At 44.2% G+C, this 14087-nt stretch overlaps 1 protein-coding gene across 3 annotated transcripts in view; it reads left to right on the top strand.

Annotated features, from left to right (window-relative positions):
* FAP (fibroblast activation protein alpha) overlaps positions 1-14087 on the top strand; it is a 56671-nt gene that overhangs the window by 21102 nt on the left and 21482 nt on the right. For all 3 annotated transcript variants that reach the window (XM_083707174.1, XM_083707176.1, XM_083707175.1), the window contains 8 exons: positions 374-528; positions 2138-2241; positions 3073-3208; positions 8564-8608; positions 9306-9410; positions 9513-9583; positions 11310-11363; positions 11549-11670. In XM_083707174.1, coding sequence (XP_083563300.1) covers positions 374-528; positions 2138-2241; positions 3073-3208; positions 8564-8608; positions 9306-9410; positions 9513-9583; positions 11310-11363; positions 11549-11670 — 792 coding nt within the window. The remainder of the gene's footprint in view (positions 1-373; positions 529-2137; positions 2242-3072; positions 3209-8563; positions 8609-9305; positions 9411-9512; positions 9584-11309; positions 11364-11548; positions 11671-14087) is intronic.

Below are 14087 nucleotides of genomic sequence, written 5' to 3'. Positions count from 1 at the left end.
CCCCTGGCCTCTTGAGTGAGATGGGCGCACAACCCCAGAGTCTGTCAAGACTGGCCCGTACGGGCAGGGGTACCTTTACCTTTACCTTTGTTGCACTAGATTAGCTTAGCAATAGGTATGCCCTATCCTCTCCCCTTCCCTTTTAAACTAGCCATGGTATTTATCCAGAAAAAAATCTGTACAGCAGAAACAATGTCTCACGTGACATTCAAGTTGCGGACTTACTACTGGGACAGAGCTGCCTTGCTTGTTTGATGCATGGCAGCTTATCAGATAAATGGGTTCTATGTACAGCGGTGTCCTTACAAGATAACGGTAGCTCATGATCCTCTTTTGTAGTAGAATAACATATATTTAACATGATTTCTCTTAGAGGAAATGCTTGCTGTAAAATATGCACTGTGGTGGTCTCCAAATGCAAAGAATGTGGCATACCTACAGTTTAATGATACTGGAATACCAGTTATTGAATATTCATATTATGGTGAAGATCAATATCCTAGAAAAATTAAGATACCATATCCAAAGGTATGTTTGGGGTTTTGTTGTTTGCTTTGCTTGGCTCTGTTGAATAAGATCTGATTATATTTCAGCGTAGAAATGCTTGGATTTCTAAGATTTAATTGCTGGATTTTAATGCCTATTATTAAACTAACTATTGGGTTAAGCATTGTATATTTTGATGAAGACATAATAAAGGGTCTGGTCCATCATTTCACCTTTACCACTGGACATACTCAGCCCTTGTCAGGCATCAGGGAATCTGATCCCCACACAGTAGGCTGCCAGGAACAGATAGACAAGGGAAGTCTTACCAATGTCCTTTATTTAATATTCACAGAGATGCTGCCTCTTTGAGTAATGGCATTGTTCTGAGTAATCTCCACACACACCCCAATTGTCAACAGCACCACCCACCTTACGATTTAGGCAATTTGTCTCCAAGCCCTTTGCTCTCCTCCTTTCAATGTTTGCTGGGTTCTGGGAGAAGGAGGGTCTGGAAAGCTTTCTAGTCAGCCAGCTGCTCTAGCTCTGCCTCCCCTGCCGCCTCTTCTCTCATTATTTCCCAGCTCTGCCCATCATCTATCTCTAAGCTGTGACCTCTCGCAAATCACAGTTGTCAATCTATACTGTCTTCCTCATCTCTGGGAGGTTCAGGCTGGGTAGGCAGGCTGCACCATTCCTCCTCTGTCCAGTCCCTGACATCCCTTCTGGTAGCATAACTCTCCATGTCCAGGATGGCTGCTGACAGAAAAGGATAGGGACTGGTCGTAAAAGGTTCTTATGCATGCAGGGAGAGGAGGGGAAGAGGCAGCTAAAGACTGGATCCTTCCCTTCAGTATTTTGAAAGGGAAGTGTTTGGGTGAGTCAAAGTTGAGCCAGCTGGCCTGGAGAGCTACTGTAAGAACTTCACCACAGCTGTGGGTTGCTTCCAGGGAGAAGCCTATTGTGTGGGCAATTCATTTGTGGATGGCAGTTGTGTTGTGGTAAGAGCACAAATGCAACTCGCGAATGTGTAAAGTGTGATTCATGGCATGCCTGGGATATTGCTATTTTAAAAAATTGATTTATTGTGTTGCATCTTTGTATTTACGTTTCCCGTGGTCTTAATGTATTTTCTTTTGTATTAATACAAATCTTGGCCAAACAGCAGTATAGAAGTAAAACATATGATGATGATGATGAAATATGTTATAATCTATTTGCTCAGTGCCTACTGCGAACTTTCTTTCCGTAAAGGAACAGGGCTCACATGTATGCTAGCTTTTCTCAAACTTGGGTTCCCATATGTTGTTGGACTACAACTCCCATCATTCCTAATTAGTAGGACCAGTAGTCAGGGGGGATGGGAGTTGTAGTCAAGTCCACTTACCCCCTTTTGGGGTGGAGTGGCATTGCAAGATGGCCAGCTCCCCCCCCCCCCCATGATGGGGGGCCAGGGGCTGCTCTTGCTGGAGTGCGAACTTTGGCTCACACTCCCAGCTTGAAATCCAGCTCTGTGCCAGCCTGCCACATTGGCCAATGGCAGGCTGGCACAGAGGGCTGAGCTTCTTGGGAGCGGGCCTGATGGAGCAATCAGGCTTCCCTCAATTCCCTGGAGATTATTTTGAACCTGATTATATGTTTTCCTTTGAAGGCTGGGGCTAAAAATCCTACCGTCAGAGTGTTTGTTGTTGATGCTACTTATCCTGAAACTTTGGGTCCTAAGGAAGTACCTGCTCCAGCAGCGATACAATCAAGGTAGTACTTTGTGAAACTGATATTTTCTTCTCCGTTTCTTTTCTTTTAGCAATAGAATTTTTATTTTAAATAGTTTGACCCTGGGCTCCCCCACCCACCCCTTGCAGATCTGTTCTATGAAAACAGTGTAGATGCTTGCTTTTCATTTCCCACTGCCATCGAAAAACTGCAGAAGATATCCTACTAAGTCAAAGACCCACTGGAATTGATGAACGTATGTTCCCTTTCCCCTTTGAGTTTAATGGGTATACTCTGAGGAAGACAAATGTTGGACAAAGCCGGGGGGGGGGGACAGGAGGGGCATCTGTCCCCTTCACCATCAAGTCAATAAATAAAAATACTGAACTAAAAGTAGAAATTGTTGAAAGATTTGGGCAGATTTTTCTGAGCATTTGGAGTCAAAAGAAAGCAATTTAAAACAACTGTTGTTGAGACATTTCATTCCAAATCTGGTAGACAAAGCCAGACAGAGGATGGTGACAGGTGTATGTCCTGTCCCTCTGCACATAAATCCTGGCTATGCCCATCCTGGGGAAGTTTGGGCCAGGACCTCTGTCTGGCCTTGGGCCTTTCCTTAGACCATGCACTCCTCTCAGCCACATCCCCTCTCCCCACGCCACACCCTTCAACAGCCCTGATAATGCTTCCCCTAAGTCTGGCTGGAGGATCTGTAACTGTGGGATGTATAAGTGTGGCCTTGAAAGGTTGCCCAGGTCGGAATGCAGTCCTTGGTTTGAAAGAGGTCTGGCTTGTCACAGATGTATTATTAAGCACGTCATGCTGACCCTTCTCATAGTAAACAGCCCCTTTCTCTCCCCTCTTTTTTTCCAGCGATCACTATGTCACTTGGATTACTTGGGTGAGAGACAACCGAATCTGTGTGCAGTGGCTGAAAAGGATCCAGAACTTTTCCGTGTCAGCCATCTGCGACTACAATGACCGCTCCAGGTCCTGGGACTGTCCACAGGTACTGTTTCCTACCAACCTAGTATTTTGATAGAAGAGTTGCAGAAGTAGCTTCTGTTACCCACTGATGAGCATTCATGGTCACTGTATTACTTTTGTGCAAATTGTATGCGGGGGAGGGCAGCCAGCCTTTATTGGGTCCCAAGCCCCGCCCATCTGGCCCGGCCGGATTGGCCAGGATTCAAATCAACAGGTGGCGGGAAAGCCTGCCTGTCTCCAGTGGCTGGCCTGGGAATTCCCCAATGGCTGGCTGCCTAGCCCCAGCATTGCTCCTGAAGGGAAGGAGCTGGACATGATGGGCCGCAATAGCTGCCCACCTGGTGACCGGGTAAGCAGCCAGTCGTATTCCTTTTGTGCAAAAGTGGGGGGAAGGGAAGAGTTTTCCGAACACTGGGTTGTATCCCATGCTCTTGTGATTGGGGCTCTGCTCACAGACAGCTCCCACTAATTGCTAGGGGCGATTTTCAGCAATTTCCCCTGAAGCCCAAGGAAGGGCGGTAACTCACTGACAAGTTCCGGGTTCAGTCCCTGGCATCAACAGGGAAGACTAGGAAAGACTTAGTGCCTGAAACCCGGGAGAGCCACTGCCAGTCTGAGCTAGATGAACCCTTGGCCTGACTCAGGGCTCATCCATACTGTGGTTTCATGTGGGTAGGAAGCTTCCGGGATCTCCATTAATTCTTCGTTGTCCATATTACATTCTCCAAATCGCAGCCTTCCCACACTTTCCCCTCCCTCAATCCAGATTTTCTTCTGTAAAGGTAAAGGTATCCCTGACCGTTGGGTCCAGTCCCGAATGACTCTGGGGTTGCGGCACTTATCTCGCTCTAAAGGCTGAGGGAGCCGGCGTTTGTCTGCAGACAGCTTCCGGGTCATGTGGCCAGCATGACTAAGCCACTTCTGGCAAACCAGAACAGTGCACCGAAATGCCGTTTACCTTCCCGCCGGAGCGGTACCTATTTATCTACTTGCACTTTGACGTGCTTACGAACTGATAGGTGAGCAGGAGTTCTACTGTAAGGGATACCCTAAAAAGGAGTATCTACCACTGACCTACAGGCAGGGCTGTTTTTAGCCAGAATGGCACCATTGCCATTATAAAAGAACATGGGAGGCCTTCATGGTGAGTTCTGGCACCTCTTTTTCTGGAAAAATAGCACTGCCTAAGGGTTATGGCCCTGCCCTTATATTCTTACACCCACGAATGGGGTTACTGTACTTGAATTCTCTTTGACTTATTCATACCATCGTTGCCAGTGGCCCTGCTGATCTACACGGAACACAGAGTCAGGTTTCAAGCTGCCAAATTATGCTCACTGGACTTGGAACCAGCATCGTGGCAACGTCAGGTCCAAACTCCAGGATAATTGCACTTCTCAGCATGTGGACTGATGAGAGTCACTGCTGAAACCTCCGCCACGTTCTGTTTATCAAGTGCTTTTTACCATATCAATCTGTGCACCAATGGTTAGTTAACAGGAGTGCGAGCAGATGGGAGAACTCCATTAAGCAGTGTTTACTCAAAAGATCTCTAGGGGAATATATTTCCATCTCTTACTTTGTTTTCCGATTAAACCGGAAGTAATAATGCGTAAGAAATGTGGACTACTTCATATACTGGAAGATAATAAAAACCCAGTGGGGAAACAGTGTGAGGAGATACAGTGCTGCAAACTCAGAGCTGTGCGCTGAACTTCATGTTTATGTTCAGCAAATATGTCCCGATGAATAAAAATTAAATGCAGGCAATAATTTGTGCGGTCAGCCAGAAATGCCCACCAAACTCAACCTTTTGAACGTGAAATAGAAGTTAAATTGGGATCGCTTATAGAAATTAAAACATGGACATGATAATAATAATAATAATAATAATAATAATAATAATAATAATAATAATAATAATTTATTATTTATACCCCGCCCATCTGGCTGAGTTTTCCCCAGCCACTCTGGGCGGCTCCCAATCAGTGTTAAAAACCGTACAGCATTACATATTAAAAACTTCCCTGAACAGGGCTGCCTTAAGATGTCTTCTGAACGTCAGGTAATTCTTTATCTCTTTGACATCTGATGGGAGGGCGTTCCACAGGGCGGGCGCCGCTACCGAGAAGGCCCTCTGTCTGGTTCCCTGTAGCCTCACTTCTCGCAATGAGGGAACCGCCAGAAGGCCCTCGGCGCTGGATCTCAGAGTCCGGGCTGAACGATGGGGGTGGAGATGCTCCTTCAGGTATACATGATTCTGTTCGCCCCCCCACACTTGAATTAAACTGTAGCTATGCCTAATTGTATACAGGGCCAGAGGCACCTAGTTAATGGAAGGTGTTGTGCAGGAAAATGCATCAGAGGAAGACGCAATATGTTAATCTGCTTGCCCCATTATGCTTTCCAACTATCAATCATGTAAGCAATGTTTTCAACTATCTTGCTAATATGCTTGGGAGAAACCTCTGTACTCCTTTGCCAAGAAACTCTGTGTGTTGTGTGTTTGCGTGTGTGTTATCTTAACATAGTTTCCATGCAGGAGATGAAAGCCCCTCTACTTGCTTCCTTTCTGGATTCATATTTGCAGTATTTCCATACACCACTCTCTGTCAGGGACTGGGCAGAGGAGGGGTAGGAATGGTGGATACTGCCTCCTCAGCCTGAACCTTCCAGAAAAGAGGGAGATAGTATAGATTTACAGCAGGAGTTTGTGTGTCGAGGACCTGCCACCTGCATGGAGTTAAATAAGACACAAGGACACATGTATTTTGGGTTAATGGGCTAAAATAAGGCCACAACTTTATTTGTTTACAGCATGTGAGAGGTATTGGCTTAGGCATTGGATCAAACAATCTATACCTGACCCCACCCTGCTCAGTGGGGGGTCAATCAAGGGTTAACAGCCAATGGGAGGAGCTTGTTGATGCAAATACAACTGAAAGCTTCCCCAGATGTCATCGGGGGTCATGCCATGGCCCTAGCCACCAGCAGGGCATCGGACGGGATCTACGACCGCCGGAGTCCTTTAACGGAATACTCAAACAAGGGGAGGGGTAGGTGATGGCCACAACCTGCCCTCCGACACACCACACATATTCCAATACCTAACCGCCAACACCCAATAAGTTGTGAAGATTTGCTACGAGGTAGGCGAAAACCAAGAGGCTGGTGCCAATTTGCCAAATGGATAAAATTCCTACCAGGCCCCCTGGGCAACCAAGGCAACCAACCGAAGTCCATAGCAAGGTCAACAGAAACATAGAAATGACCTAAAGGGAGGGAGGGCAGGTGATCCGAAGAAAACAGGAAGCCAAATAAGGCTCCAGTGCCACCGCAGCTGCTTAAGCACTTAAACCCCGCTTAAACCCCGCCCACAAGCCAGCCCTATTGGCTGGCTAATAGGCTTGGCGCGGCAGCTGGGGGAAGGGTGATGTAGGGGGCCAAATACGCCCCCTTGCTGATGCGAGAGTCTGTTCCCGCTCACAACTCCTCCCCTCCGGAAGGAGGAAAGGTCTTGCGGAAGGTCCCAGCTCAGGGGCTGCAGAGGGTAGAAGCTGGGAAATATTGGGAGAGGAGCAGGAAGAAGAAGAAGCACCAGGGGAGAGACAGCTGATAGACTTAATGTCTTTAGAAAGCATTCCAGACCCTCCCCCTCCCAGAACCTGGAGGGCATTGAAAGTAGGAGAGTAGAAAGCTCAGCGGCAGAAAGCAGAGATCAGCCAACGTAGGGATGGCGTATAATAGGAGAGACGGAGGGGGTGTGACTTTACTCGGAGCAACACCATTAGAGGCACCTTTTCTAGGCCTCTGTCTGTGAATATTGAATAAAAGACTTGGTAAGAACTCTCCTTGTTTATCTAATTCTTGGCTGCCTACCGTGGCAGATTCCCTAAAGCCTGACACTATCCGTCCAATGAATTTGATGAGGCATTAGACCTCTGGTGGCCCCCATGTCAGAATCCCCCTTATCTACCTCCAATTTATTTCTGTTTGTGCACAAGAAAGAATAGGTAGGCTTACTGCCAGAAAAGGACAGCAACACAAGTGTGGTAGTATCCTTCCAATGACTGTTGTCGATCACCACCATTATGTAATCACCCACAATTGGCTCAGTGTTGCAAAACATTGTGGGCAATTATAATTCTGGCCACCCAAAGCTCATCAGGGCATTGTTAAAGGGGCTCCAGGGCACTGGTGGATCCTTGGCAACTCGTTGAGAGTAGCACCTTCTGGCACCCACTTTGACTGTTTTCTTTTATTTCTCTTACATCCAAACAGCCCTAGCCAGTGGACATAATACTGGGAGGTTCCTTCCCCTCTTAATAAAATTATTGAAAGAATTGGGTGTTCAGGATAGTACAATAGTAGACAGTGAAATCATAACTCTGCTACTGAGCTGCAACATGGTGGATTTTTAAAAATGGAAAATAATTCCTTTAGAGAGCAAATGTACTGAAAACATTCCACAGGGATCCAGACTGTGGAAAAAAATGTTTCATCAACAGCATTTAAATAAATCTAAGAGAAAATAAACATGTTATGTATATGTATAAATGAGTTGTATGCAACACTCAGCCGTAGCCTGCTATTACTTCATTTTCATATTGCAATTAGAGTGCTAAACATCTGAGCCATACATTAATTTTGGCAGGTCACTGAGCACTTTGAAGTGATTCATAAGCCAATGTTTAAACACACTAAAAGACTTTTAGAATATCAGCGTGTAATTGTATTGATCTGTAATAGCATGCCATCAGGTTTTATACATAACATTCCAATCAAACAGTTGAACGAAGCTGGAAGAAACAATCAGAGAACTATGGGGATGTTTTGGAAGTGCCTTCAAAAATGAACAGTACCTATTGCTCAGCAGGGGGAAGTTGTTGGTGGTATTGTGTTTAAAAAAGAAGTTCCACAAGACTAAAGCAGAACTAGGGATGTCAGGGAATTCAGACGGGAACAGAAACTGCCAATGTTCCCTTATTCATCTCATGTTCAACAAATTGTTGTTCCTTTTGGTCTGCAAATGATACACGATTGATTGCTTTTCTTTCCCAATCTGCATTGTGTTTCCTTTGCTCTGAAATGAAACACAACCTTTGCGCTGAAAAGAATGGTGTGGAGTAATGTAATTCATTGTGTTAAATGCCACCACAGTGAGACGAATAATGCAGGTTTCCCCCCCCCCCCCGGAAGCCGGTAAAAAAGATGTCTCCATTTCTCCACTGCAGTGAGACTGTTAACACCAAGGAAAATGTCTAAACCAGTGCTTGTTTTTCAGGGTTTTCCAGACTGAAAATTGTACTCCTTTAAATGAAGTTCTTTCACTTATGCCACACATCCTCACACAGTTGCCTTTGTTCTTATTTTGCAGAAGCAGCAACATATAGAAGAAAGTCACACAGGATGGGCTGGTGGAGTACGGTTTTTATTATCTTTACACTTCTGATTTTGTTGAAATATTGTAAGAGTGCAATCCTAGCAATGTCTATTTTGAAGAACATCCCATTGAATTCAATGGATCTTCCACCTAGTTAAGTAGATTTAGGATTGTATCCTTGTTTCCTGACTGATCTGCACAGAAGACTTTTGCTTTTCACAGTTATTAATCCATGCACTTAACACAAATTTCATTCCAACTCAAAAACTGTTTTTGTTTACTTGTAACAAGCACAGATGGTCTTTTAAATGGAAATGAACCATCTTGGGGAGGGGGGAAAGTAGAAGTCGAAGAAGAACGGAGGATGTATTTGCATATTGCAACTATATGAAAATATAAATTCTCAGCATAATAATGGTACAATTCTCATGTTCACATATGCGGTTTCTCATTTGTATTTATTTCTTTTTACCATAAAGCACTTCTAAAGGGACCAAGTGAATTTCCCCATTGATCATATTAGATTATATTTTTTGTCATTGGCATAACAAGAATAAAGGCAACCAACTACACCCTAAACAATGTGCTCACATATTTTGCTTTCAAGTAAAAATAACCTAATAGGAACAATGAACACTTATTCCATGCAGTTTTACCTGACTGAAAAGGTATTCGCTTCTTTGTCATCTATAGTTGATATTATTTTGTTTCTGTTTGTTTTGTTTTTTTGCCTCAGTTCTTTGTTTCAGCACCTTCTTTCACTTCGGACGGCATTTCTTACTACAAAATATTTAGTGACAAGAATGGTTACAAACATATTCATTACGTCAAAGACTCGGTGGTATGTCAAGCAATTTAATCTTCAATTTTCAAATACTCTGCAGTACAGTTGCCATAAATAAGACACCTGACTTTACATGTGGTCCCCCCCCTTTTTTTTTAGGAAAAAGCTGTCCAAATCACTAGTGGAAAGTGGGAGGCCATATACATTTACAGAGTCACAGATGACGCCATGTAAGCATTCTTCCAAGAACAGAGTGTTGGTTATGTCACCTGTCAATGAAAATTTACGTTCAATGCAAGAATGATTTTCTCCCTCAGACAAATAGCAGAACCCCATGTTGAGAGGTTGGGCATCTGCAAAGGCTTTTCCAGATGGCAAGACAAAATGGATTCACCATTTTGGTTATTGTCTGGAAAGCTCTTGATGTTGGGTTGAAGCTGTGCTTTAAGGGCAGACAGACTGCTTTTTTAAGGTAAAGATGCATGTTACTAGAGGTATCTAATAATGTACCCAAGGAGATAGACACATTTTATATGTTGCCTAAATTGTATTGGTGTTGTTATTATTATTATTATTATTATTATTATTATTATTATTATTATTATTATTATTATTAATATGCCACCCATTTATATGCCCCAGCCACTCTGCTTCTAGCAAATTTAAACATCAAACACAGTAAAACACTAAACTTAAAAATGTTCCCTATACAGTGGTACCTCGGGTTAAGAACTTAATTCATTCTGGAGGTCTGTTCTTAACCTAAAACTGTTCTTTACATGAAGCACCACTTTAGCAAATGGGGCCTCCTGCTGCCGCTGCACAATTTCTGTTCTCATCCTGAAGCAAAGTTCTTAACCCGAGGTAATATTTCTGGGTTAGCAGAGTCTATAACCTAAAGTGTATGTTACCCAAGGTACCACTGTACAGGGCTGCCTTCAGACATCTTCTAAAAGTCAGATAGTTGTTTTATTTCTTTGACATCTGACAGGAGGCCGTTCCACAGGGCAGGCACCACTACCGAGAAGGTTTTCGGTGTGTGGGTGTGTGGGTGTATTCTGGCACATCACAAACCTTTTGGTTCCAATTCAACGGTGAGGTCACACAGCTTCTGAGACATCATGCATACAGAGCAGTTACAAAAGCAGCAGTCCATTTTTCAGGCGGAGAAAATGGAATGGGAATAAATCTACTCCACCCCACATTCCTCCTCTCGGATTGGGGGCAGGGGAGCAGCCTGTGAGCATAAAACCTATTAGGTACCCAGTTCCTAATTCAAGTAGAGATATGTCCATAGAAGCCTATTGACCGGAGGGGGGCATATGGCCCCTAATTCTGTCAGAGCACCTGACTTTTAAAAATCAAATATCCTCTTTGTCTAGTCTAACTCTCAGAATAATTTCATGCTTCAGTTCTGTGCATACTTACCTCTGAGAAAAAACCCCACTGAATACATTGTGGTGAGCTTCTGGCTACAGGATTGCACTAACAATAACACAGACCTATAACATAACATTCTTGCCTCTGAACAATCTTAACTATACATTGTTTTTAAAAAAGATGACTTCAATACTTGAAGTGTAGCACAATTATCCCAAAAATGTTTTAATATCACATATGTGTATATGGACATATTAGCCTTGATCCAGGTGTTTTGCTATCAGGAGGCTCGAGGGAACTTGCAAAAGTACAGCATATCTTTAGGAAAACACCTTAAGGGGAAGAACCCCTTATAACAGCCTACTGAGGACTGAGCGTGCTCAGTGGTCACGGAATGCTGGCATGCTGTTGGGAAAGGGGGAATGGCTAGCTTGTTGGAACCCTGACCAGGAGCGCTGCACGCTGCAACATTTTGTTGTAGGTTCTACTTGTTGAATGTCTAATGGCAACCAACACTTCATGATCTCCTTGCTCTATTAAAGCATGCTTTATTTAACAACATACATTGCCTTTCAGATTCTATTCAAGCAACGAATTTGAAGGCTATCCAGGAAGAAGAAATATTTACAAGTAAGTTATCATCAAACATTTTGCACTTTTGTTCGTTTGGTTTCTGAGACGTGCCCAGTAAGTTATTTCCGAACACTGTGTTGCACCGCATGCAGCAAGAATGTGTTACAGTTTCCATGCCTGCTTCTGCATTCTAGATTGAGGCTGAAGTTTTGCTTTCATTTTTAAATTCCGCTGTTTTACAGAATTGACAGAAGAAATCCCGGGACAAGACAGTGTATTACTTGTTATTTAAGAAAAGAAAGATGCCAGTACTATGCAGCAAGTTTCAGTTACAATGCCAACTATTATGCTTTGCTCTGTTACGGTATGTGAAATGTGTGGAACTATTAAATCCTCATTGTTCTCTCAGGAACCCGTCAGGTATTTCTGCTTCAAAGCACCTTATTAATATATGGAACATTACAGGTGCCGTTTTATGTACACTTAACTGAGTAAAAGCCCCAGGGAGCAAAAGGACGCTTATTTCAGTGTGAATTTGCACAGTTCTTCATAGTTAATTACATTTATTGCAAACCTTTCCTCAAGTTGGTACACATGGGTCTCAAACAAGCCCCATTTTTTATCCTCACAACAGTCCTGTGAGGTTCACCAGGTTGAAAGAATGTAATTGGCTCAAGATCACCCAGTGAGCTTTATGGCCAAGTGGGAATTTGAGTAAGTCCTGGTTGAATTCAATAGGGCTTACTCTCAGGGGAGTTAGGACTGCAGCCTTTGTCTAACACTACCATGCCGGCTCTCCATGCTTTGAAGAGATCTAGAAGACTTTGAACTAGGATATTTCAAGCTTTGAACTAGGATATTCTGTGCTCCCCCCCTTTAGATCTCAGTTCTGCCATGAAATCCTTACATAGCTGTCAAGTGTCCCTTATTTGAAGGGACAGTCCCTTATTCCAGCGCCATGTCCCGCTGCTGTCGCTTATTGATAGATGTCCCTTAAATGATGTCCCTTAAATTTCAAAGGAAGCAGCTCCTCTCCCTCCCTGCCTGCCAGCCAGGGAGGAGGGAGGCTCCAACTGTGTTGCTTGGCTGTGTTGCTCACCCAATAAGAAGTCTAAGAACGACTGGTGGGGATGGAGCTTGCATGCCTTGTGTGTGGCTAGTTAATGCAAGCTGAGGGGTTTTTTGAATGCTGGACGCCATTTTGTTGCACGTGCTGCTGCAAACTTTGCAGTGCAAAGCCAGGCCGGGGAGCCATCTTAAGTTGAGGCTGCATAGGCTTTGTGGTGCATGTGATTCAGATTCTATTCAGTTGAACCTCTGGTTACAAAGTTGGTTGGACAGTGTTCTCGAAGCTACCAGCATGAGTTTGACCAGACTGCAGGAGGACAGGAAGACTGGAGTGCCTGGAACAGGTGAGGCTGCAGGTCCCTTATTTTATAATAATAATAATAATAATAATTTATTATTTGTACCCCGCCCATCTGGCTGGGTTTCCCCAGCCACTCTGGGCGGCTTCCAACAGAGATAAAAAATACACTAAAATGTCACATATTAAAATGTGCTGGTCCCTTATTTTCAAGGCTGCTGGTCCCTTATTTTCAAATCTGTAAGTTGACAGCTATGAATCCTTAGGTAGCCATTCTTTGTCTCAATCCCGCTCTCCCCCCCCCCCCCCCCGTAATTTTGAATATAATATCGCTGGCCTACTTTACAAGGTTGTTGTAATGATTGCAGTTGAATGCTCAAAAGCACTCTATAAATGGTTGTGCTGTTGATGGGAAGTTGTAACACTGAAATCAATTCTGTATTTTCAAACTTAAAGCACAGCTGGGAATGAAATTCCTTCCTAAATTTTCACAAATTCTGAATGTCAGTAACTGATCCACAAAGATGGTGCTAGATCCATTTTCTAAGCATTGCACGACCTAATTCTAGGCAAGTTTATTTAGCTGTAGGTCCCATCAGGTTCAGTGGGACTTAATCACCCGAATAAGTGAAGCTGGCCCTGCCATTAGGCAAAGGGAGGCACTCACCTCAGGCAGCAGATACTAGACGGCAAGGACCAGCAATAAACCACTGTGTGTAGTCCCTTCTAAGCCAGGCATAGGCAAACTCAGCCCTCCAGTTGTTTTGAGACTACAATTCCCATCACCCCTGACCACTGGTCCTGTTAGCTAGGGATGATGGGAGTTGTAGTCCCAAAACATCTGCAGGGCCGAGTTTGCCTATGCCTGTTCTAAGCGATCCTGTATCTTTTAGATGTGATGGAGGATGCTTCCACATCATCAGTGTTGCAGTAAGTTTCAACTCCCAATCTGGTCAGTTTCAATGCATGGAATGGGAGCGGGGCACCATCTTGTCGTTTGCCTCAAAATGCAGAAAAATGCCTTGAGCCAGCCCCACGAGAAAGTGTGCATAAAACTGCACACTTGTGGGGGTAGAGTGTGTTGGGTGGGGGCTGCAGACTGAGGTTTGCTAACCAACACTGCAACTTTGTTGGCACAAGGGACTTCTGAGTATGCAGCAGAACCGCCCCATCCTCTTCTGTCCCCTTAAGCAGCCCCTCACAAGGCATGACCTCCAGATTGGCTCCAAAGTGTTGGAGAGCCTTCCAGAGCAGATTCTGGGGGATGCAGGGAGGACAGAGAGAAGTCCCATTGCTGCACCAGTGAACCTCTGCGGGTGCAGCAATGGATATAAGTCTGAGAACTAGTTGAACACCCCACTTCCCCTGAAATTCTACAGACCCTGAGATATGAGGCAACATGTCGTTGTCTTCTC

Source organism: Podarcis gaigeae, assembly GCF_964106915.1.
Source record: "Podarcis gaigeae genome assembly, chromosome: 1".
NCBI classification, from domain to species: domain Eukaryota; kingdom Metazoa; phylum Chordata; class Lepidosauria; order Squamata; family Lacertidae; genus Podarcis; species Podarcis gaigeae.
The sequence above is the reverse complement of the archived record's forward strand: the minus strand, read 5'-3'. Positions and strand labels throughout refer to the sequence as shown.